Source organism: Aegilops tauschii, chromosome 5 (genome assembly GCF_002575655.3).
Source record: "Aegilops tauschii subsp. strangulata cultivar AL8/78 chromosome 5, Aet v6.0, whole genome shotgun sequence".
Lineage (NCBI taxonomy): Eukaryota > Viridiplantae > Streptophyta > Magnoliopsida > Poales > Poaceae > Aegilops > Aegilops tauschii.
In genome coordinates, this window is record NC_053039.3 from 563,070,439 (window position 1) to 563,097,065 (window position 26,627).

At 44.8% G+C, this 26,627-nt stretch overlaps 2 protein-coding genes across 2 annotated transcripts; both read right to left on the reverse strand.

The window, feature by feature from the left end:
- Nucleotides 1-3,972: 3,972 nt before the first annotated feature.
- On the reverse strand, nt 3,973-6,659 carry LOC109766469 (UDP-glycosyltransferase 73E1). The gene has a single exon (XM_045229353.2). It carries the CDS (start codon nt 5,763-5,765, stop codon nt 4,152-4,154), a length of 1,614 nt encoding a protein of 537 aa, XP_045085288.1. The 5' UTR covers nt 5,766-6,659; the 3' UTR covers nt 3,973-4,151.
- Nucleotides 6,660-15,556: 8,897 nt separating this feature from the next.
- Nucleotides 15,557-17,688, reverse strand: LOC109766474 (patatin-like protein 2). The gene is made up of 6 exons (XM_020325248.4): nt 17,383-17,688; nt 17,088-17,266; nt 16,780-16,969; nt 16,532-16,693; nt 16,151-16,441; nt 15,557-15,991 (listed from the first exon to the last, which is right to left on the reverse strand). Exons 1-6 carry the CDS (start codon nt 17,512-17,514, stop codon nt 15,749-15,751), a joined length of 1,197 nt encoding a protein of 398 aa, XP_020180837.1. The 5' UTR covers nt 17,515-17,688; the 3' UTR covers nt 15,557-15,748.
- Between the last annotated feature and the right edge of the window lie 8,939 nt (nt 17,689-26,627).

Below are 26,627 nucleotides of genomic sequence, written 5' to 3' on the forward strand. Positions count from 1 at the left end.
TTGATCACGTGCTTGCCGTTTTCAATTCGAGAATTTTTGGTGTAAGCTGCCGGGGTTCTTGGATGTTGTTAAGGAAGCGTGGGATCAGGAGGTTTCTAGTTGTGACCCAATGAAGATTATGCACATCAAACTACTGTGCACAGCTAAAGCTCTAAGAAGCTGGGGTCAGAAGAGTGTGAGCCGGCTGAATCTTCAGTTCCAAATTGCTAGCGAGATCATCTTCAGACTGGACGCGGCACAAGAAGGGTGACCGCTGTCTGAGGAGGAACGTAAGCTAAAGGTTTTCCTCAAAGGTAAATGTCTGGCATTTGCTTCTCTAGAGAGGGTGCGGTTGAGGCAGAGGGCGAGGGTGCGGGATCTGAAGGAGGGGGACGCAAATTCTAAATATTTCCATATGAAGGCCAACGGGAGGTGAAGAAAGCACCTGATACCGTGCTTAAGGGCAGGCACTCAGATAGTCACGTCTAATGAGGAGAAGCTGGACATGGCAAGCCAATTCTTCAAAAATCTCATGGGCACACCGGACCACTCACCACACACAATAAGGCTTGATGAGTTAAACTTGGGGCAGATCTCTCCTGAAATGGCAAGCAGTCTGGAAGCTCCCTTCACGGATGAGGAGGTGAAGAAGGTTATAATGGAAATGCCCTCGGATAGGGCACCGGGGCCGGATGGGTTTTCAGGGCTATTCTTCCAGGTGTGTTGGGAGATCATAGCGCGGGATTTCATGGCAGTTATCAAGGCCCTGTTTGATGCCAGATTTTATTCCTTTGGACGCCTTAACTCCTCCATCATCACTCTACTGCCGAAGAAATCAGATTCTCTGGAGGTGAGTGAGTTCCGGCTTATCAATCTAATTCACGGGGTGGCGAAGATTTTTGCCAAAGTGCTTGCCTCTCGGATTGCACCCATTCCGCCTTCGCTTATTTCTCTGGCACAATCCATGTTTGTCAGTAAACGCAACATGCATGAGAACTTCAAATTTGTGCGCAGTACGGCCAAATGGCTCCACCAGAAACGCAAGCAAGCGGTGTTGATGAAGATTGACATCTCCAAAGCTTTTGACACTTTGTCTTGGGAATTCCTTATGCAAGTGCTGAGGAAGAGATGATTTGGAAGAAGGTGGTGCTCATGGATTTGTGGTCTGTTGTCAACTGCATCTTCCTCTATTCTCATGAATGGAGTAATGGGCCAACCTTTTACCCTGGGTAAAGGAGTTAGACAAGGAGATGCGCTATCTCCGACTTTGTTTATCCTTGCCATGGATACTTTGCACGGCATGTTGCAGTGGGTAGTACAACATAAGTTCCTCAGATATTGCTTGCAACACCAAGATGCCAAGAGCCTCCATTTTTGCGGATGATGCCATTTTGTTCTTCAAGCCTGTGCATTCGGATCTTCAGTCCATATCTAGTATTCTGAATCTGCTTGGAGAAGCCACGGGATTGAGGATTAATATGCACAAGAGTACTATCACCACCATCTGTTGTGATGAGGTGGTGGCGGCTGCAGTTGAGGAGCATTTTTAGTGCAGAAGACAACAATTCCCGATTCAATACTTGGGCTTACCTCTCTCCATATACAGATTGCGACGTAGCGAGCTGCTTCCTCTTATTGATAAAGTTTTTGGAAAAATGAAAGGATGGAAGCCAAAGATGTTGGCTGCGGAGGGGCGCCTTACTCTCACTCGTTCGGTTCTTATGGCCGTGCCAATTCATATGATGACTGTGCTTCCTATGCCGGCTTGGGCCATCAAAATCATCAATAGGCGTTGTCGGGGGTTCATCTGGAAGGGGGAAGAAGAAATCAATGGAGGTCACTGTCTATTACCTTGGTCAAGAGTCTGTTTGCCCTTGGAACTGGGAGGTCTCGGTGTAATTAACCTCAAGTGGTTCGACATGGCGCTTCGTTGCAAATGGCCTTGGTTAAGGTGGGACACGAGTGAGAGACCATGGCAGCTGCTACCGGACACTAATGAAAAGGAGGTTCAGGCCATGTTCAATGCGGCGTGTCGTATAAGCCTAGGCAATGGAGAGACAGCTAAGTTCTGGATGGATAATTGGCTCGTCAATCTATTGCTACCTTAGCTCTAGAGTTGTTCTCCTTTGTGAGGAATAAAGAAAAACGGTAAGAGACACCATACATGGCAGGGCATGGGTGAGAGACATCTCTGGAGGTCTAACTCTCATAGCCATGGCCCAATATCTGAGGATCTGGGATATTGTGCAGGCCACATCTCTCATAGTTGGTACAAGAGATCAGCCGGTCTGGAAACTCACGCATGATCATTAGTTCTCGGTCAAGAGTGCGTATCATTTGTTCTTCATCGGGAACACTCGGTTTGCCTGCCACAAGCTGATATGGAAATCCAAAGCGCCACAGCGGTGTAAATTTTTCATGTGGCTGGCAGTTCTCGGAAGATGTCTGACGGCGGATAACCTAGAGAGAAGGAATTGGCCGTCAAATGGCACTTGCCCCCTATGCTCATCTGCCCCGGAGACTTGCTCCCATCTTTTTGTGCACTATGACTTTACCAGGCTGGTTTGGATGAGGTTCAGGGGTTGACAGGGGCAGATTTCATAATACCAGAGGTCAGTTACAGTTCTATGGAAGAATGGTGGCTGAAGGCGAGGGAGGGGATACCAAAACCAACGAAGAAGAACTTCGATACCATTCTCATCCTTCTCCATTGGAGGATCTGGAAGGAAAGAAACGTGAGGATTTTTGATAATGTCGTTAGCTCGGCTGACAGGGTTCGGGACCTGGTAATACAGGACATCGGCACGTGGAGGGCAGCAGGCTGCATTTGTGATCTGACGACGTGATTTAGCTGGCCTTCATGGTCGGTTTGTAGAGTCAGATGCTTCCTGTGTTGTTGAGCTGGGGTGCCGGCTGTATTGTTGTAGTTACAGGTCTAGTTCTCCTAGACTGTAACCCTTGTACTCTCTCTTTTCCCCATCTAATATAATGCGGCCAATGGCCTTTCGAGAAAACAAAATATGTTCCTACAACTCATAAAATTGTTCGTCACATTGAAAAAATATTCTAACGCTTCAAAATAAGTTCATGACATTTAAAAAAAAGGATATACGATATCAATAAATCTTCACATAATTTTAGAAAATATTTCGTCCCACTCAAAAAATGTATGTGGCATATAAAAGATCATACGTTTCCAAAATATATTTGTGACATTTCTAAACTTGTACATACAATGTAAAAATATTGTTCCCATAATTGTCGAAAAATGTACATACCTTTACAAAAAGGACATGACTAACTTCCAAACGATCAGAATATAGTAATAGATCTGAACGGTTTCTTTTTTCCTTCCTAACTAATCACTCATCTAATTCTACTTTTACTACTAGCTAATTGTGTTTATGACGGAGGAAGAGCATGAAGCCTGTGTTCACTCCGATTCCATGCATGCATAGTACAAACTAGATGATGTCAGCAAAAGATTCTTCCAATTTCAAAACTTTAAATTAAAATATTTAGCTCAAACCATCGCTTCGATTCATGTTCAACCTATGATTTACTATGGTGCTTTGAGTATTTGGTGTCCTTTCGCTGTGTACATAGAACGGTTGATAGCTGGTCCAGCCTAATTAATATGATCATAACGGTTGGGAGTTGGGTAGTGGGGATTGGGAGTTGGGTACTGATATAGTAGGTGCTTGTTGCACGGCGAGCCATTTTTGACACAAGAAGACATCGGATATATTGAAAGAGACAGGTTTTAAGAACATATACATGGTTAAATAAAGAGTAATGCCACACATACGTAATTCAGTGTAGGTGATTAACATAGATGCTTAGGTGGGGTCTTCTGATTGGGTTTAGGGTGGTTTCATAATTGTTTAGTAGGTGTTGTATTTTTGTTAAATAATTAAATAGGACAGAAAAAGTGACTTTCACTTGAAAACAGAAATAAAAAAATACGGAAACAAACAGACAGGAAAAGGAGAATAATCGATGTACTCCACACCTCTCTCACCATATCGGCCTGTTATTCATGTCGTATGAAATAACTTGTCATACTAATAAATAAATAAATAAAATGAATATATCATTTAAAACTAAAATACGTCTAGATATATCTTTTTTCCATAAATAATTTGAGACGGAGGGAGCAGTACATGTCTTAATTATCCTACAGAGGAATGTTTGACTTGACCATCTGTCTTCTGGTTGTTTTCAAGCTCGGGCACGCCCTTCTCCTTCCTGTGCGCTAGGTCCCCGACATGGCGAACCATATCCGCCACATCCCGGTCCGACGACCCGCCCTCCGCCATCGCCTCCCTTGCCACCGTCGCGAGCTTCTTCGCCGTCGTTCGTATTTCCGCCCCCTCCTCCATCAGCTCCCTCAACGCTTTCTTGATGTCGTCTCTCACGACCTGTTTCGCATATAGCTCGGGGTTCAGGAACACGTGCATGGTCGGCACCTTAACGCCGATGCGGACGCCGGCGCCGAGCACGTCCACGACCAGCGTCTCGTTCAAGAACTGGTCGGCGATGTGCGGCCATGTCAGCAGCGGCACGCCGTGGGTGAGCGACTCCAACGTGGAGTTCCACCCGCAGTGCGTCAGAAAGCCGCCCACCGCCGGGTGCGACAGGATGGTCATCTGCGGCGCCCACCCACGGATGACAAGTCCGCGGCCCTCCACGCGGTCCTCGAACCCCGCGTCGAGGTCGTCGGTCTCCCTCGTCACCCAGATGAACGGGCGATTCGACGACTCCAGGCCGGCGGCGAGCTCTGCGGCCTGCGACGGCAAGAGGCGGGCCATGCTGCCGAAGCTGACGTAGAGCACGGACTGGTGCGGCCGCGCGTCGAGCCAAGTGGCGACCGAGCCGGCATCGACGGCCGCGCGGTTGCCTCTTCCGGTCGTCGTCTCCGCGTCAGAGTCCAGAAGGCAGAGCGGCCCGACCGCCCACACCTTCCGGTCGAGCGCCTCTCCGTATCCCTTGGTGTACGCGCTCTCGAAGGCCGCGCACGTGTTGAAGACGAAGCCGTCGGCGGTAGCCTCGGCGTGCAGCGTGTCACGCCTTTCCTTCTCCAGCCCAGGAAAATGGAAGAAGCCAAGCGACGTGGCCTTGCTGGTGACGACGCGTACCGGAAAGTCGGGCACCTCGAACTGCTCGAAGTCACCGGCGACGCTGTCGGTGTCGTGCACGCCGTGCCTGGCCAGGCTATGCTGCGCCAGGAGGAAGAACGCGGACGGGCCGTGGAACACGAACCGTGGGATGTCAAGCCGGCGCGCGACGTCGGCCGTCCACGGGTTGCAAGTGTCGGCGACGAGGCAGTCCGGCCGGCGTGGCAGCGCCCGGAGGTACGTCTCCAGCGGCCCGGCGAGCAGCCAGACGGCCTCATAGAAGAGCGTGAAGTGGGACAGCTCCGTGACCATGTCGTGGCTCTCGCACCCCTCGGGCAGCCCCAGCGCCGGCCCCGGGAACTGCAGCTCGGCCACGTCGACGGCGAGCCCCTCGCGGAGCGCGTGCTCCAGGACGGCCCTGTTGCGCGCGGCGCTGACGGGCGTGAGGACCACGGTGACGCGCGCGCCGCCGCGGCCGGCGATGAGGCGCGCCAGGTCGAGCATGGGGATCACGTGGCCCGGCGCGAGGAGCGGCACCAGGACGAAGTGCAGCGGCTGTGCCATGGCCGCACCGAGCGCCGTACGTATGTGCAACAAGCCAACACGAAGTAGAGGATAATTTACTTGTTGTATGTATGTATGCTGGAAGGAGGAGCTATAGATTAGCATCTGGAAGGCCACTCCAAGACAAATAGAATCACGAGCACAGCTTAGCTAGCGTTGGATCGAGATCGAGACATACAATTGGACGCTGAAAAATAGAGTGGACACTGCTGCTACATCGGCCACAGCAAGATATTGGTTGGACGTTGGTGAGGTGATGCTGATTACAGGCATGCATCATTCACAAACGACGGTCGGCGGACGGCGATGGCCAACCACTAACAACACTAGTAGTTGTCCAAGTCTCCGATGCCAGAAGCGTTCTTCTCCGGCGAGTGGTGACGCGGTGGTCCCTCACCTGACTCCAGCTACGTGGACCGTGGATGGTGAAGGTGCAGCACGCAAGATGACAGGCACCACTCGCTGCTGCTCATCATTCGTTCACTGAATATTCAGCGTCTGCTACGTTGGCGGCGAGGCGCGGTGGGGGTTGAAGTTCGAGCGAGTAGCGGGCTTCGTCAACCGGTTCAAGGAGAGGGTGTGGCTGCCCTGGGTGAAAGCCTTGCCACAGCTCTGCCGGAGTCAACAATGCCGACGCCGATGGGTGTCGCTTACCTTCTTGGAGGTGTCGTGGTTCGAGGGCCTCTGCCGTCCTATCTCGAGCCCCGGGAGAATCACTTATTCCAGGTCTTTTTGGAATGGGTGATAACAGCGCTTTCGGTGCCGCGGACTTTTCTGAAGGCATCGTCTTGGAGTTGTATTGGTTTGCGTGTTCTGCTGCTGCTTGATGCGGGCATGCCAGGGTGACAACCCTGCGGTCCCGAACTTTTTCTTAAACGCGTGATTTTTTTTATGTCACAAACATTTTTTGAATGTATCAACATTTTAAAAAAGTTGTGCCATTTTTTTACACTGTATGAATATATTTTTAACTTGTGATGACATTTTTTAAAATTTAAGTAAATTAGTTTTTAGAATATATGTATTAAGAATATTTTGAAAATATCAACAAAAAGAAAGAATGATGAAACATAACTGCCTAACAAGTCCAAAAAATCCTATTGGAACAATCCACTATAGCCTCGTTTGGCGCGAGGCTAGACTACGAGGGCTAATTCTTGCCCACTATGATACCTATTGTAGCCTCAGTTTTGGCGCGGGGGCTTCTTCGTTTTTAGTAGGCCAGCCCGTTAAAACGGTATTAGAAAGTTCTATAGACCGGTGTAGACTGGTATTAGAACCTTCCACCATTTTTTTTCTTTTATCAGATTCTCCGGTTTTATTCTTTTACTTTGTTCCTTTTTTTATTCTTGTTGCCTTTTTTTGTGTTGGTTTTCAATGGTTTTATTTTGGGTTTTGGTTTCCTGTGTTTCTTTATCTTTTTTTCATTCTTCCTTTTGTTTCAACACTTGTTTACTTTTTTCAAACATGTTGTACATTTTTCTTATATACCGGAAACTTTTTTTATACATGCTTAACATTTTTTCAACTACACGCTTACCATTTAAAAAGATTATATGTTTCCCTTAAAAAAGATTATATGTTTTGACACCTAATATTTTCATACGCATTGTGCATTTTTGTATGCAGAGAAATTTTTTTATACCAGTCCAACAGTTTTAAAATGCATGATTAACATTTTCTCAAATATATGTATTCGAATTGATTTTGAATTACTAAATATTTTTTCAAATGAATGTGGACATATTTTTGAATGATATGGAACTTTTTCTTCAACTAAGTTAATACATTTTTTACATTATATAATTTTATTTAAATGTCACAAATACATTTCTGAAACACATGAGCACTTTTCAAATGTCACATAAATTTAGCTGAATGGCAGGAAACATTTTTAGAACTATGCAAACATTTCTTTTCATCATATAAACATTTTTTAAATGTCATGTACATCTTTGGAAACAATGGAACATTTTAAAATGTCATGATTTTTATTTTTTTATCGACATTTTCTAATAGTTGCGTCTCTTAATTTCAGAAGCTACGTCGACCGTGGATGGTGAAGGTGCAGCACGCAAGATGACAGACACCACTCGCTGCTGCTCATCATTCGTTCACTGCATATTCGGCATTTTGCTACGTTGGCTACACATTTATATTTTTCATATACACCTGAAACATTTTTATTCATGTTAAACTTTTTTAAATATATGATTGACATTTTCTCAAATACATAGTTTTAAGCTTTTATTTGGATCTGTTTACACGGTTTTCAAATACACGTTCATTCTTTTTTGAATGATATCAACAATTTTCTTAAACTATGCTAACGAATGTTTCACGGTGTGTGAACATTTGTAAATAAATGGTTAACAATTTTTCAAATATGTTTTTTGAAGTCTAGTTTCTTTATGCACATTGTAATCCCTCCATTCTATGATATAAGATGTTATTACAACCAATATGTTAGTATATCCGTTGTAATAACATCTTATATATGGCATGGAGAGAGTACATTTTTTGTATACATCAAAAACATATTTTATACACTTTTTTTCACATCCATGATTGATGTTTTTATTAGAATTTTTTTAATATGTGTTCAATATTTTTCAAATTCATGGTTTTTATTTTCTTAAGGAATTTTATGCTTTAAAAATACGAACAAAAAGAAACTAACTAACCTGCATGCTTCTTTTTCTTTTTTTGAGTAAAACATGCACGCTCCTGAAATCAGCATTCTACTGGTACCGAGTGACAGCCCATCTGGCCCATGTACGAGGGGAAGCTGGCTAGGACGTATTCGAAAACATGTTCAAAAATGAATTTTAGAAAAATGCTTGTCATGTATTTGAAAAAATTCAATGTGCATATAGAATTTTTCCACGTTTATAAAAAAAATGTACAGTGAGTATTAGAAAAAGTATACATGTATTTGAAAATTTAGAAAAGTAAAAGAAAAAAGGAATATAAACAAGAAGCAAATAAAAATTTCAGAAAACCTGATGAAAAATATAAATAAAATGACAAAAAAAATAAAAATAGAAAAAGAAGAAACAAAATAAAACAACCAGAACATTACAGAAATACCCTCTCCCAGTATTTGGGCCATAGCCTGCTAAAGAAACACCAGAGGCGAGAACTACGTGCGACTTGCAGTATGCGGGATACGGATGTAGCAATGGTTTTTTTAGTGGTAGACGTAGCAATGGCAGAAAGCGGCCATCCTCTCCCTCTTCCTCTTCGGTTCTCGATCTCATGGAAGGTCGGTCATGGTCGCCCAGGTGGATCGTATTCCCTGCGTAACACTATCCTGCTATATGGGCCAGTCCATTTCCTTCCCACCGGTTTGAGCAGATTCTAGATGCTTCTCCGAAATGGTCTTTTAAGTATGTTTTTTCTCTTTCGACTTTTTTTGTGTTCTTATTTTTCTTCCTATTTTATGTTTTTCTTTAATATTCTTTCTGTTATTACTTTGTGAGCATTTTTTAAATTTTCGGATTTTTTTTGTAATCTGAGAATATTTATCATATCAGTGAACATTTTTTGAATATCAGTGAAAAAATTCAGATTCGTGAACTTTTTTTAGTTCTGATTTTTTATTTTTGTGAACAGTTTTTAAATTAGCATCCTTTTTGTATTTCGCAAACATTTCTTGAATTCAAGGAAATTTTTGAAATTTGTAACCATTCTTTGATTGCGAACATTTTTTGAATGTTTTTATAGTTCACAAACATTTCTCAAAATTCACAAGCAAATTTTTCATAGATATCGACCGCCGGTGGGAGATGGACTTCCACGAATCCAAGAACCGGCTGCTGAGAGAGCTCCAGGTCATTTGTTTCAGGCCACCAAAGTAGCAGCTGCCGTTCATAAGGGCCGTGCAGGGGCGAGCACCTAAACCTGCAGAAAATAGTTTTGATAGACGAGTAGTACAAAGAGTTTGACGCCCTTGGATTACCGCCTTGTTCCTCTGTGGGTTGTGTTTTCCCAAAGAGCAAGGCTGTGCAGGAAGCGGTGGTCAGGCGGAGTTTACAGACGGTGTCGTCTTCTTAGGTGAAGTGGTTTTTGATGATTGTAAGAAGCTGCTGTAGGTACATAGTTGTTGCAGATGGCTTGTTCTGGTCAGAGGCAAATGGTATTCTGTTTTTATGAAACTGTAGGAACTAGAAAACAATATATTTGAATCATTTTTTTAAAGAATCATTTTTCGACGTGTTCATAAAGCAGTTACAACTGAAATATGCAGCCGATCTACTTGCATAATTACCTGTCCACTCAATGAACGGATAGATTAAACATGAAGCACCATTGGACATGGTTTGAACAATATCCACAACAAAACCTCAAACAATATTTCTGTCGCAGACCGACGTGTGCAATGATGTTGATTCAATATGTATATGTCCATATGTCTATGAAATATTTGTTCTTTATTCAATCTTGGGTTAGGGAAGAAGGAGATATTCGGGACGCGAACTTGGTGCTCTCGGGTACCCGCGCACCCTATATGAGGAAAAAAAATTAGTAATTAAAAAAAAGTTCAAAAAATTCCAAATCTTTTTTGGAATCAAACATGATCAGGTATTGTACTCATATAAAAAGTTTGGACAAGAAATGATTCATATTGACTTCGCGGCAAAAAAGACAAGTTTATGACGACAATATAGCGTGTATAGTATTTGTATATAGCGTTTTTTGCCGAATCTTCGACTCAGGATGCAACGAAAGTCATTCTTTGATGAATCTTTTTATATGAGTACAATACTTGATCATGTTTAATAACAAAAAAGATTTGGAATTTTTTTGAATTACTAATTTTTTTTGTGCATATAAGGTGCGCTGGTACCCAGGTTCTCCTTCATATTTTCCGAGATATTCGCAACTACTTACGGTTTCATTACAGGGCAGCTCATGGTCTTCCTATCGATCTATTATTCAGCTTTGTGTATATTCTTTCATAGCTAAATAGGTGGAAGGTCCATCCAATCTGGTTATGTCATGGACTCAAAAAATATCTGAATTTGACATCTTTGACTTTTTCTAAAGCGTGCCGTACTTTCTTGTCTCGGGGTAATACCAGTCCAAAGCAACCGATATACTGATCCATCAATGAATCAAAGTACGACGTGAGCGCATCATAGTTAGTAGCAAGAATGATAAATTAATCATGGTCACCTCAAGCAAGACTATGAGATTCCACGTACTAACACTAAACATTTTTTTAGAATACATTAATACTAAAAACAATACTGATATATAGCTCATGACGCGCTTTGTGCAGATACATAGTACTACTACGTACATGCAAAGTAACGGGGCAACTACTAAGTTGCATCATTTCTGCACGGATGCACGCATTATGAATATAAGAGTATTAGTTCCTCAGCAAGACTTGTACAGGTGGAATATGAAAGTCGGTGTGGATTAGGAGAGCAGGTGTCTTTCTACACCTAAGTCAAACACTATCTCTACAAGTTTTCTTCCTTTTTAGAGTAGGATGATGAAGGTTTCTTGCGGGCAAAGGGCACCACTATGTTAAACAACTTGGTCATCATGGTTTCTTGTGGGCAAAGCGCAAGACTATGTCTCTGCAAGACATTCGTCAGGATGATCACCGCTTTTCTCATTAAGATGACACATTTGTTAGGATGATTGAGGCTTTGCTCATTTAGACAATGCGTTGACGAAGGATTACTCTATGTGGTTTATGTAATACTTTGAAAACAAATGTACCCACTAGCACACGTCAGTCATTTTACACCCCCCCCCTCTCGCCCCCTCCCTTCTCTTCCACGCCCACCGAACATGCTCGCGAGGGATTGGTGTGTTGATGACATCACACACAGTTAGAATAACAAACTGTTTCAACCATGTGCGATGTCAAAAGAATCACACACCGTTGGAAACTAGCTATTGTGTGTTGTGTCATGCAAACGCTTTATCCAGAGGAACGGTATAGGACGAGGGGGTACATCATACATGGTTGGGTAAGAAGAATTGTGTGCAGTTTCATTGCCACGATTATTCAGACCCGATCATGTCGATGTGTGTTCTATGGTAAACGGGCCGAAAAAACATAAGTGACGGTTTGTAAAGCCATGTGCGATGCCACATTTTCAACCATGCGCAATGACCCAATCTATATAGTGAGTAGTGATATTCAAGCTCCATGCACTCATATGTAAACCACATAATACCTTTATTCTTCCTTGTACAAGACCATAATATATTAGAGCACCACCGTAGGATTTACAATATGAATAGCTTAAACATATTGGAAAACATGCATGCACCATATTAAACAAATAAAAATAAAGCACACTACATGTAGTTGCTAATTTGTGTACCGCACATTGACACTGCTGCTCCGGCGGCGCCGCTCATTGGACAGCGGCTGAGCAAACTCCACATTTCGGCCAGTCTCCAGGTCCACCCGGGATACCTTAGTCCCGAGAAGCTCATTCCCGATCTCCACCAGTTTATCCAAGTTAGCTTTGGAGCAGTCGTTAAATGAGGCCGCGCTTCCACTCAGTTGATCTTGGAGAAGATGGAGTCCCTGCACGAGCTTCCAAATCAGAATGATGATCAACATATCCATAGCCATGCATGCATGTTGAGTTAGTTAGTTGCCTGCTTTCATGGGATGATTTTTGGCCACTCGCCGATGTAGAACTTCGCGAGATCCTTGTTGCGTCGTACGGAACCAATGTGCACATTGACTTCTGGAGGGATGCCATTGGGTTCTACAAATGTCGCACAGAAAAGGGACCATGTCCTCTGCATTCTATGTGTGGTTGCACATGGACGAGATGAGATCATCCGTCACTATAGCTCATTGCACAGGAAAGATTTGAAGAACCACTGGGGTATGTTGACGGGGATATATGACTACATCAAGGACCATGCCCGACTCAGAGAGATGTTCGCTCTTCTCTCGAGATGGTAACGGGTCCTTCTACAGCAGCAATCCCAAGTACCAACACTGCAGCCCCTATCACCGACAACAGAACCAGCATTGGAGGACCAAGAGAAGGCGTTGAAGTCCTAAGACGTCACCATGTAGAAACTTGATACTGCGATTGACTATATCATTCGACTTAGCATACATTTATGTTTGCTTCCACTTGTGTTCTCTGTCATGGATAGCTATAACTTGTGTTTTCTTTATGTTCTCGTGAATGACTATCAATTTTTTTTCTTTGCAAAAGGATGACTATCAAATTAACTCTGTCTACAAAATCTACAAACTGTGGCTTCCTGGTGATTCTAACTAGTAAAGGTAGCAAGTGCTCAGCGGCAACAAGGTAAATATGCATCTACATTTTATATCACCGATAACTGTGGGTAGAAATTGTGACAATGTGTACAAATTAAATGACGTTCTTCGATTGGTATGCAGTTTACTCTTCTTAGAATATCTATGACTTCTTTACCACAATTTCCGAGCCATGTCATCTTATCTTGACTCCGGGTATATACCAGTTCGAAGCAAACCATATAAAATTCATAAGTAGCTTTCCATTATTCCATCAACGAATCAAAGTATGATGTGAGCGCATCATGGTTAGTAGGAAGAGTGATTAATTAGTTATGGCCACCTTGAGCAAGACAATTAGATTCCAAAGGATAATAGTAAACATATTACTGGTAGTTCATGACGCGCTTTGTGCATAGACTGAGTAATGTACGTGCCAGGCAACTACTAACTGACATCATATGTGTATGGAAACACGGCATGTACAGCTGGAATATGAAAACTGATGCGGATTAGGATAGCAGGTGTCCCCTAGCTCTGCACGCAAGTCAAACCAATACAAGGGACAAACCTGATCTCTGCTCTGTGTATTTATTTATTATTTTAAAATGATGGTGGAACCATGGTGGTTTCTTGTGGGCAAAGGACGTGACAATGAGAAGTTCCTTGTGCTCGAACCATCATGTTTTTTTGTGGGCAAAGTGCACGACTATGCCTCTGCAAGACATTTGTCAGGATTTTCCTTCTTTTTATTTTTTCAAAAACGAGGTTGGAACATCCGGCCTCTGCATCATTGTGATGCACACATCCATCTATATTAAACTTGAGGTAAGGCAATGAGATATTTGTCAGGATGATCAAGGCTTTGCTTATTCAAAAAACGCTTCAAATACGGATTACTCGTGTAGTTTATGTAATACCAAATCACAACTATTAGAGTAAGTGACTTTGAAAACAAATCTGGTAGTGATATACCAGCTCCATGCACTCATATATATATAACACATATCAACACCTTAATTCTTCCTTGTACAAGACTATACTCCCTCCCCCCGTTTCAAAATGTAATGTTACTCTTTTAAAAAAAGTTAACCTTTCTATGTTTGACCAAGTTTATAGAAAGATATCAACATCTACATCAGTAAGCCATGGAGAATTTTGATAGGTAGACCTAATACCTGATTTATTGCATTTACCTGTCATATAAAATGGTTGCATGCTAAGAGATGATCACAACCCTAGCCGCCGCTTGGGCACAGGCCCCCGCGTTGCCCCCCGCTTGGGCGACTTGGGTGGCACCCCAACCCTAGCCGCCGCCGGGGCCTAAATCATCTTCCTCCCTTCCTTCCGCCGCGCCGGAGGACGCCACCGGCCTGCGCTCGGAGGCCGACGACAGTGGCGGGGATCCTTCCTCTCTCCCGCGTCTTAGGGGCCAACACACGTGGAGATGCGGCCGATCTAGAAGCGGCGGAGATGGCTTCGACGACGGCGGCGGTGGTCGGCCCTGCCTCGGGCCACGAGCGGCTGCCAGCGGTGGCTGGCCTGGATCGGGCGGTGGCGCGTCATCGGGCTTTAGATCGGCGACGGCGTCGAGGGCCTGGTGGACTGCCCGGTGGCACCTCTGGCAGATCTGTTCTAGCCGGTGTAGCCAGCGGTGGTGGTCATCTTCTTCTTCGTCGGAGGTGGACGGCCAGAGGCTGGGTGGTCGGATCTCAAGATCCATCATCTAGTCCCGGCTGTGACCTGTGAGTTGGGGAGACATGGTTGCCGGTGAAAACAGAGCCGACGACAGGCGATGGCGGTGTTCTACGCCGTTACCTTGATGAAGGCATCGTCGTGTAACTACTGTCGACCCACTCGTGCTGCTCCGGGGGAAACCCTAGGATCTGGTGTTCCAGATCGGACGATGGCGGCACTGCAGTGTCATTTCTCTCTTGGGAGCATCGTTTGTGGAGCAGCGCTGGAAGTCAGAGGCAGGAGGTGGAGCGGCTTCGTCTTGCATGGAGTTTCGGTGGAGATATCAAGTCATGCCTGCCCGACAGGTGCTACGCTTTGTCATGCCTGGTCGGCAGGTGCTACGCACAACAGATCTTCCAAAGACTTCAAGCTGTGTCGGCTGGTGGTACTTGGCAGCATGGTGCTGAGGTGTATTGGTGGCGGCCGCGACGTGCTCAGCTGTTCGCGCGCAGGGAGGTGGTGTCGTTGGGCGCCGTGGTGGCGTCGACGACAGTTAGACCGAGCAAGGTTAATGCGTCAGTACAGCTCTCGAAATGGAGCGGTAGCAGTTGGTGGCGGCGGCCTCTGAGAGCGCGTCGGACCGGTGTGTCCCCCAGACCCGGCAAGTGGCTAGGTTGGGGCCTCAGGTCTTAGATGTTAGGCTTGGCTGCGAGGTCTGTGGTATTAGGCCCGGACTATTAGCATCCCTTCATCAACTGGATATGAGTAGCGACAGATGTTGCCTAGACGGTGGCTTCAGACTTACTGTTGTATTTCTTTGTAAGGTCTTCTGTGAATAATTAAAAAAGTGGTTGCATGCATCGACCAGATGCAGAGGCCGGGGGTCTTTCCTCCTTTTGTAAAAAAGATTTGTCATATAAAATCGCAGTTATTATTAGTAAGTGACATTGAAAGCAAATGTAGTAGCGATAATAATTCCATGCATTCATATGAACCACATAACAACACCTTCATCAATTCTTCTGTAATATGCACAAAACTATATTATAGCACCACCGTATAGTAGGATTTACTATATGAACATATAAAACATAATGGTAAACATGCATGCATATACATGCACCAAATTAGACGGACAAAAAAAATGAACACACTAGGTCTTTGCAGTTGCTAGTTCGTTGTGACGACGACGCCTCTCATGGGAGAGCTGCTTTGCAAACTTGGCTAGTTGATCCGCGTTGGTGCCCTCGTCGGGTACCTCCACATTCCGGCCTGTCTCTAGGTCCACCTGAGATACCTTCTTCCCGAGAAGCTCATTCCCAATCTCCACCAACTTATCCAAGTTAGCTTTGGAGCAGTCGTCGATCGAGCCTGCGCTTCCGCTCAGTTGATCATACTGCATTGGCATGTACAACAACCATTCATAATTACCGAGCAGATAATTGTTGTGTACATCAATTGATGAAGAAGCCGGGGACTACTCTCTTTAAATTACCACAATAGGACACTTGTTATGTTTTCTTTTTTGGATATAAATAAGTAGGTGGGTAGGTACCTGGATACGCAGGTATTGATGGGAGGAGCCGAGGGCTGCGGAGAGGACGGAGAGGTGGATGTCGACCATGTCGCCGCTAGCCGCGTTGAACATGTCGAGGATCGGGACGGTGCCGCCCTTGAGGATCCAGTTCAGGATGCCCCACTTGGCGGTGTCCTTAGCACTATACTTGCCTTTGGGATTCGAAGACGTCCCGCAGCCGATGGAGATGACCATGTATGACTTCCCGAGCAAGTCACCGTTCCCAGCCACGATGATGTCCTCCGCCACATGACTCATCGCGCATAGTGTCTATTGTAGTCATGCACGTGAGATATCGAGTCAGTTGGGCCTGCCAGACGACCAATTGAGTTGTGTGTACTGGTGAACTTAAGTAGTTACAGGGTTGTTGGCGGCGACGCCGCCGTCAATGAGGTTGAAGGCCCTTGTGCCGCCCTTGCCGTCTACGGTCTCAAAGTAATGCGCCGGGAAGAAGGTGGGTGCGGCGGAGGTGCCGATGGCGATGTCTGACAGGAGCGCGTTCTTCGCTGGCTGGTTCTTCAGCTGATCAATCATGCATGTACATATGATTAGTTGATTATTTGTTACTAGGTAGGTAGTACCATATCATGCATGCATCACATGGGCACCTGGAAGCTGGAGAAGATGGTTGGTTGCAGGTGGGCGATATCGAAGGCTGGGATGACCACGCTGGTGAGAGCTCCGTCCAGCTTCGTTTGGCCGAGGTGGCGACGGAGGAGCGACTGAAGGTACTTGTCGTTGTACTTGGGCCCGGTCACCATCCCCAGAGCTGTGCCGATCTTGGAGAAGATGGAGTCCCTGCACCTTGGCAATTGTTACGATGTCGGAGGCTAAGGAAATGATTATTCACGTGCTTTTATGCGTATAGTGATATATACATATAAATGCATGTATGTTTACTTAGTTGCATCCGTACTTCTGTGGGAAGATTTTGGGCGACTCGTCGATGTAGAACTTTGCCAGATCCTTGGCGTCGAACAGCGGCCGTCCATCCTTGTCCGGCGCCGTGAGCATCACCGTCAAGAGGCCACCGGTGCTGGTGCCGGCGACCACGTCGAAGTAATCCGCGATCCGAGCATCCGGCCCGTCCAGTTTCTACACGCAACACATTACACATGCAGTGATATGAATGAGAAGCTAGCATGTACACATATATATACTTGATATATGACAGGATCGATCGATGAACATATCAAAGTGGAGTATCTTACCTGGAGCTCCTTTTCAAGGAAGGCGAGGACGGTGGCCGGGATGATCCCTCTGACGCCGCCGCCATCGATGCTCAGGATGGTCACCAGCTTATTCACCGTGTCACCTCCTACAGAAGAACTACTACTTGCCATTGATTTGGAGTTTGGTAACACGTACGACCCAAGCTAGCTACGAAAACTCAAGAACGGAATGTGGCAAACTAAGGATTTGGCTAGAAAGAACAAACTTGTTATATAGACAGGTCTGGGACAACTCATAAATTCACTAAGAAGCAACAAATATTAACTGGCTCCCTCAAGTGCAGGGTGTAATTGCAAAGTCAGACATAAAAAAGGACAGAACACAACTAATCCTAATATTATATATAGTATGACCCCACAGGTTCCTTGTGCTCAAGAACATATCACAAAGTCAGATCCCCTCTACCCCTCTCTCTTTCTCTCCCCCCAATCCTTTTTAACTTAATCAATTCTTATAGTTGTGCGTTTTGTATCAACTAGGTAGATACATTACCAAGGGCCAATAAAACAATCCTTTTCCTAAACAAGATTCACATAATAATTCCTTTCTTCACAGGTACTTGTGCGTGCATGAGTTTCGTTTTAGAATAGGATTTGGTTGCTCAATGGATTTTATGCATACACAAGTATTTCAACCTGTTGTATGAGAAATGCTAAAATAAATTTTTGTTACATTTGCATGTCATTTTGAGAAGAAACATGGGTGCTTCACAGTTCGTAGTGGAAGCTCCCCTTGCAAATTCAGTACACGAGAGAGGCCATGTTCGGATGGATAAGATGCCTCAAAAAATGAAGGTCTTTCTTCGGAAGTTGGCAAGTGGTTCCTTTCAACTACTGGTAGCTGGACAAGAAACCAAGGCCTAGTCAAGCCCTGGATACATGTTTATATATATATGTCAGTATCAGAGGGATGTGCAGACCATGTGTACAATCATTTGCCTCATTGGTGAACTCTGAGGATCTGGCTCGACATTTTCATAGGCCTATTTTAACTCAAGCCTTTGCACACCACAATGAACTTCAGGAGTTAGTTTTGCAGCGTAGTAACCCTCAAGTGCAGGACAAATGGATGCACAAAGGAAAAAAAAAACATTGGGCACACCTCCATCATGATGTATATTGCCTAAAAACCGATGGTGATGCTCATTTGACGTTCAAATGGTTATGGATAAGCAGTTGCAGACTCGGACACAACATATTTCTTGGCTACTTCTCCATGATAGAGCCAATACCAGAAACCTCTTCAAAAGAACATCTATGCACCTTAATGAGTGAACTGAAGAAACTTCAATGCATCTCTTCTGGGATTACTCCTTTTCTCAAGTTTTTTGGACTAACACTCTTCCTACCAAAGAAAGAGGCACTTCCCTCTATGATGAAGCAATCCTTGGGTCACCAAAATCTAGCTAACAGCATTGTCCTGGACATAATTATCTTGGGCTGCTGGAACATTTGGAATCAAGGAAATGGTAAGATTTTTAGAAGGGAAGCTCAAAGTGTAAATTCACGGAAGTACATGCTCAAGCAAGATCTCACCCTCCTAGAACACATGATCAAGAGCAAATTTGTGGATACATTAAAGGATTGGGTGCGTACACATCGATGCTGTTATCAGATACATAAATTCATATTTCATCATGACCCCAAGAGCAGGAATTGGACAATGTTCTTTTGGAATCTTTTTCCTGTGTACATATTTGTAACTGTCTTATATAATTAATGAAAACACCGTAGAAGAATTGTTCTATGGTTGGAGGTTAAAAAGGAATAGAAGACCATAATATGGCTCTTGTATGCATGTGGCATGATAGAAATTCTAAAATTATTTAAAAAGGCTTTAGGAAAGTTTAGTCTTACGTCGTTAAGCCAAGAAAGTTGCTAACCAGTTAAGAGCAATTCTACCAGAGGTGTTATATCAGCCCGAACTTCATAATAATACCCCATATGGCATTTTTGCTGGAATTTTGTCTATTATGGGCCAGCCCAATAGCAGTTTCAGAAATTTCTAATAAATCCTAGAGGCCCACGCAGCCCATTCGTGCAAGGCAAGAGGTGGAACTAAAGTTTAGTGCCACATTGCTAGTTTAGAGGGAGTTGGACCTCTTTATAAGGGAGGTTCTTTCCCCACATATATGAGCATTAGAACAAGAGGGACATCCACGCGCGCTCCTCCTCCGCCGCCCGCCTCGCCGCGGGTTGCGGGAATGAGCCGATGTCTAAATTTTTGCCACGCACGAAAGGTCACACGGAAGCTGAAAAGTTTTTTTTTACAATAGTGGAGTTTGAATGCGAACGGTGCAGCCCTTTGGCTGCTGGCTGTTCGCTTCATCTTCGTCTCTTCGTTTCACCTTCCGTCGCTGCCCTCTCGCCTCCTTCTCTTGCGCCTATAAAAGGGAGCTCGCTCCTCTCAGAGAGACGCACCAGAACTTCTCCTTCCTCTCGCCACCAGTTCCAATCTCTGAGCTACTGCTGTCTTCCTCATCTCGGCTTGCGGCGTGCACCGCGAGTCGGGACAGTAGGCCTCCGAAACCGCACCTCTTTGAGTCCTGTACGGGAGAAGGGTGATAAGGTTTTTGGGGAGCGCTCCGCACGACTACTGACTTCCTCATCACGGACTCCGACGACTACTTCCCCGACGATGACTTCTTCCCCGACGTCGACGACCTCATCGACGACATGGCTGGAGAGGATGTCGACCCCAAGTCTAGTGCTTCTGCTGCTGCTGTCCCGTACATGTTTTTGCTCTTTCTGTTAGAAGTCCTGCCACAGTTCTTTGCTCTTGTTTCTGCCCTACATATGTTAGGTTCTACTTCATATATGCAACTTGCTATACTATCTGCTCTAGATGTGTTTAGTTACAGTTCATATGTGAAGTTGCTGTTTACCTTTTCTTTGTCAAATCGCATGACTTTTTTTATCACTGCTATACTAGTCGTGCTTTATCTAGTATTTCTGTTAATAAAATCATTCGGTAAATTGCTCATATTTCCAACAATCCAAAAACCTTATTATAGGAAATTTACCCCGAGTGGTTCTGCTGCTTCCATGAGACCTCCTATGTTTGAGGGTATCCACTATAAGAGGTGGCGCGTGAGAGCAGTCTTATGGTTTCAAACCAAGAGTTGCTATGACGCCACTCTTGGCAAACCCGAAGGAGAGCTTGATGCTCAACAGGCACAAGCTTTTCAGAAAATGGATACTCTGTTTAAGGCTGCTCTCTTGAGTGTTCTTGGTGAGAACATAGTTGATGCTTATGCATCAATTGATAATGGAAAAAATATGTGGGATGCACTCGAGGCCAAGTTTGGGGTCTCGGATGTTGGCACTGAGTTGTACATCATGGAGCAATTCTATGATTACAGGATGACTGAAGAGCGCTCCGTGGTTGAGCAAGCTCATGAGATAAAGTCATTTGCTAGAGAACTTGAGCACTTCAGTTGTATGCTACCGGACAAGTTTGTTGCCGGAGGTATCATCACTAAGCTTCCTCCTTCGTGGAGGAACTTTGCTACCTTACTGAAGTATAAGAGACAGGAGTTTTCCATCCCTGATCTCATTGGCACTCTTGATGTGGAAGAAAAGGCGAGAGCAAAGGACACACGTGCTCGAGGTATTGAGGGAGGATCTAGTGCCAATCTGGTACAGAAAAAGAACTTCCAGCCCCACAAGTTCAAGAACAAGGGCAAGTTTGATGGTAAAGCAAAGTTTGATGGGAAGAACAAGGCTGTGCAACACACGAACTTCAAGAAGAAGAATGACAAGAAGAAAGGTGCTTGTCATGTGTGTGGGGATCCTGATCATTGGGCTCCTAGTTGCCCTAATCGCTATGACAAGGGTTACCCTGGGAAAGGCGGCAAGACCGCTAATGTTGTCATTGGAGACACTGACATGAAGGATGCTGGGTATGGTATATTCCCCACTATTCTTTCAGTATGTCATTCTCCCGATTGGTTGATTGACACGGGTGCTAATGTGCATGTATGCGGTGATATTTCCATGTTTTCGTCTTATCAGACCGCAGGGACTTCAACCGTGCTGATGGGCAACGGTTCAAGTGCTTCTGTTCGTGGTGTTGGCACGGTCGATCTGAAGTTTACTTCGGGGAAGATCGTGCGGCTGAAGAACGTGCATTATGTCCCCTCCGTCAATAAAAATCTTGTTAGCGGATCTCTTCTGTGTAGAGATGGCTACAAGCTTGTCATTGAGTCGAATAAATTTGTAATATCCAAGTATGGAACCTTTGTTGGTAAAGGCTATGAGTCAGGAGGCCTGTTTCTTTTATCCTTATCAGACGTTTGCAATAAAGTTGTTAATCATATTTGCAACAACAGTGAATCAAATGTGTGGCATTCACGTCTTTGTCAAGTTAACTTTGGTTGCAAGTCGCGACTAGCGAAGTTGAACTTAATCCCTAGTTTCACCACTGTCAAGGGATCCAAGTGTCAAGTGTGTGTGCAAGCTAAGCAACCTCGTAAGTCTCATGTGACTGCGGAAACGAGAAATCTTGCACCACTAGAACTCATACATTCAGATCTATGTGAAATGAATGGTGTTTTGACAAAAGGTGGAAAGAAATATTTCATGACGTTAATTGACGACTCCACTAGATACTGCCGTGTGTATCTTCTGAAATCTAAGGATGAGGCTTTGAACTTTTCAAGATCTATAGAGCTGAAGTGGAAAACCAACTTGATCGAAAAATCAAGAGGCTTAGGTCCGACCGTGGTGGAGAGTATTTTTCCAATGAATTTGATGCTTTTTGTGCGGAACATGGTATAATCCATGAGAGGACGCCTTCCTATTCACCTCAGTCAAATGGGGTGGCCGAAAGAAAGAACCGTACTATAACAGATCTGGTTAACGCCATGTTAGGCACATCGGGTCTCTCCAAGGCATGATGGGGGGAGGCGATATTGACTGCATGTCATGTCCTAAACCGAGTTCCCAGAAAGAACAAAGAGATAACTCCATTCGAGGAATTGGAGAAGAAAAGGTTAACACTCTCTTATCTACGAACATGGGGTTGTTTGGCGAAAGTCAATGTTCCAATTCCAAAGAAGCGGAAGCTTGGACCAAAGACTGTGGATTGTGTTTTCCTGGGATATTCTTTTCATAGCATTGGCTATAGATTCTTGGTTGTAAAATCTGAGGTACCTGACATGCATGTCGGTACGATCATGGAGTCGAATGATGTGACTTTCTTTGAAGATATCTTTCCCATGAAGGATATGGCTACCTCATCTAATCAGGAGATGCCTAGTTCATCGAATCAGGAACCAGTTACAATTGCCGAACCTGCCATTTCGATGGAACACTTTGAAAGTCCTGTGGAGGAGAACAATGAAGTTCCTACTAGGAGCAAGAGACAGGGGACTGCAAAGTCCTTTGGTGATGATTTTCTTGTGTATCTCATAGATGATACTCCCAGTTCTATTTTAGAGGCCTATGCATCTGAAGATTCTGACTACTGGAAGGAAGCGGTTCGTAGTGAGATGGATTCCATCTTGGCGAATGAAACTTGGGAGATAACTGATCGTCCTTATGGGTGCAAACCTATAGGATGCAAATTGGTATTCAAGAAGAAGCTTAGGCCTGATGGTACTATTGAAAAGTACAAGGCCCGGCTCGTGGCTAAGGGTTATACCCAAAAGGAAGGTGAAGACTTCTTTGATACTTACTCACCTGTGGCTCGACTGACCACTATTCGAGTGCTACTTTCACTAGCCTCGCATGGTCTTCTCGTTCATCAAATGGATGTTAAGACTGCTTTCTTAAATGGAGAGTTGGACGAGGAAATTTATATGGAACAACCAGATGGGTTTGTACTAGATGGTCAGGAAAGAAAAGTGTGCAAGTTGCTGAAGTCTTTGTATGGACTCAAGCAAGCACCAAAACAGTGGCATGAGAAGTTTGAAAGAACTTTAACAGCTGCAGGCTTTGTTGTAAATGAAGCTGACAAATGTGTGTACTATCGCCATGGTGGGGGTGAGGGAGTTATCCTTTGCTTGTATGTTGACGACATACTGATTTTCAGAACAAATCTGAATGTTATTAAGGAGGTCAAGGATTTCCTATCTCGCTGTTTTGAGATGAAGGATTTAGGAGTGGCTGATGTCATTCTGAACATCAAGTTGTTGAGAGACGATGATGGTGGGATTACATTGCTTCAATCTCACTATGTGGAAAAGATCTTGAGTCGCTTTGGCTATAGTGATTGCAAGCCCTCTCCAACACCATATGATGCGAGTGTGTTACTTCGAAAGAATCGAAGAATTGCTAGATATCAATTGAAATATTCTCAGATTATTGGCTTGCTTATGTACTTAGCCAGTGCTACAAGACCTGACATCTCTTTTGCTGTTAGCAAGCTGAGTCGGTTTGTCTCAAAACCAGGAGATGTGCATTGGAAAGCTCTACAGAGAGTTTTGCGCTATTTGAAAGGCACTGCGAATTATGGAATTCACTACACCAGGCACCCAAAGGTGCTTGAAGGGTATAGTGACTCAAACTGGATCTGAGATGCTGATGAGATAAAGGCCACGAGCGGTTATGTATTCACTCATAGAGGTGGCGCTGTTTCTTGGAAGTCTTGCAAGCAGACCATCTTAACGAGGTCAACAATCGAAGCAGAACTCACAACACTAGATACAGCTACGGTCAAAGCAGATTGGCTTCGTCGGCTCTTGAATGACTTGCCGGTTGTTGAGAAACCTGTACCGGGTATCCTTATGAACTGTGAAAATCAAACTGGGATCACGAAAGTGAGAAGCTCAAAGGATAACATGAAGTCATCAAGACACGTTCAGAGAAGGTTAAAGTCTGTCAGGAAAATGAAAAACTCCGGAGTTATTGCATTGGATTATATCCAAACGTCTAAGAATCTGGCAGATCCTTTTACTAAGGGTCTATCACGTAATGTGATAGATAATGCATCGAGGGAGATGGGTATGAGACCCACAATATGAGTTGTTCACAGTGGTAACCTATTCTTTGTGATCGGAGATCCCGTGAATTAGATGTGGAAGACAAGCTGTTGGTCAACTGAGAGGAGAGTATCCTTACTATCAACAATACCACTCCATGAAGATGCAATACTCTCCTAATCTGCATGGCAGGTTGATGTATATCTTAATGTGTTCTAAGTGGCTCATTGAAGCAGAGATATCATCCTGCAGAACATCTTTTGAAGAACACACCTATATGAGTCTGATTGTCAAACGTCGCAATCTATGAGAGTAGGGTTCTCTCTAGTAAACTCGTGAAAGGTCTCGGAGTATGACGCATAAGCTCCACCCGCGGGGAAGACCCACGGTAGCCACGTATCGGTCAAGGCTTTATGTGAAGCTAGATTCGCAGAAAACTTGCAGTTCAAGGCCCAGTCCACTGTCCAAGTTGCTTACTAGTGTAGCATAGAGTTCTAGGTGGAAGTTCAACTTAACAGTCTCCATTGTAGTACCGGTATATAAAACAGTATTTTGGAACCAAAGGCAATTTTTGTGTGCCTCTCGGATCTGGTGGGGGATTGCTGGAATTTTGTCTATTATGGGCCAGCCCAATAGCAGTTTCAGAAATTCCTAATAAATCCTAGAGGCCCACGCAGCCCATTCGTGCAAGGCAAGAGGTGGAACTAAAGTTTAGTCCCACATTGCTAGTTTAGAGGGAGTTGGACCTCTTTATAAGGGAGGTTCTTTCCCCACATGTATGAGCATGAGACCAAGAGGGACATCCACGCGCGCTCCTCCGCCGCCGCCCGCCTCGCCACGCCACGCCTCGTCACAACGCACTGCGGGTTGCGGGAACGAGCCGATGTCTAAATTTTTGCCACGCACGACGGGTATACGAAAGGTCACACGCAAGCTGAAAAGATTTTTTTATGATAGTGGAGTTTGAATGCGAACGGTGCAGCCCTTCGGCTGCTGGCTGTTCGCTTCATCTTCGTCTCTTCGTTTCACCTTCCGTCGCTGCCCTCTCGCCTCCTTCTCTTGCGCCTATAAAAGGGAGGTCGCTCCTCTCAGAGAGACGCACCAGAACTTCTCCTTCCTCTCGCCACCGGTTCCAATCTCTGAGCTACTGCTGTCTTCCTCATCCCGGCTTGCGGTGTGCACCGCGAGTCGGGACAGTAGGCCTCCGAAACCGCACCTCTTTGAGTCCTGTACGGGAGAAGGGTGATAAGGTTTTTGGGGAGCGCTCTGCGCGACTACTGACTTCCTCATCACGGACTCCGATGACTACTTCCCCGACGACAACTTCTTCCCCGACGTCGACGACCTCATCGACGACATGGCTGGAGAGGATGTCGACCCCAAGTCTAGTGCTTCTGCTGCTGCTGTCCCGTACGTGTTTTTGCTCTTTCTATTAGAAGTCCTGCCACAGTTCTTTGCTCTTGTTTCTGCCCTACATATGTTAGGTTCTACTTCATATATGCAACTTACTATACTATCTACTCTAGATGTGTTTAGTTACAGTTCATATGTGAAGTTGTTGTTTACCTTCTCTTTGTCAAATCGCATGACTTGTTTTATCACTGCTATACTAGTCGTGCTTTATCTAGTATTTCTGTTAATAAAATCATTCGGTAAATTGCTCATATTTCCAACAATTTTTGGCCAAAACATTTTGTCTAGCAAATTTGTTGTCCCGCGCTTCATCGCCATAAATTTTTAAGCGCGCTACAAAAACCTCCCTACAGCCTCCATATTGGAGGTTGGAGAGGCAAAATATAACTCCCATCAGCCACCAAAATTTTGACGTTAGAGGCCTTCCAGGACACGCAGACCCTTCCGCCGCCACCCAAATAGCCTCACAGCCGCCATTTGCTATAACCTTTGGTCCCCGAACAGCTGCCATTTGGCACCACGGTGCCGATGCACCGTTCTAGGGCCTACCACAACTCGCCGCAGCATCACACCTGCTTCCCATCATCCGTCCGACCACCGCCATGGCTGCACCACAGGAGCTGGATGCGGGCATGTATCTGTCGCCATTTCTCCTTTCCCCGGCTTGTTGAGGAGGTCGACATCATGTGCAGACCGTCTATAACTCCATCTCCTGCGCCGGTAGTGCCATATTTAGCCTGCGAGATTTCAATGTGTTCGACGACTTGCCCCAATGTATATTTGCCCCAAATTTGTTCATATTTATTGATCTAGCCCCTCATAGACCCATTTAGATGACATATAATTCAAATTTATGTAGATTCCGTCAATGGAAGAGGATTTTTTTTG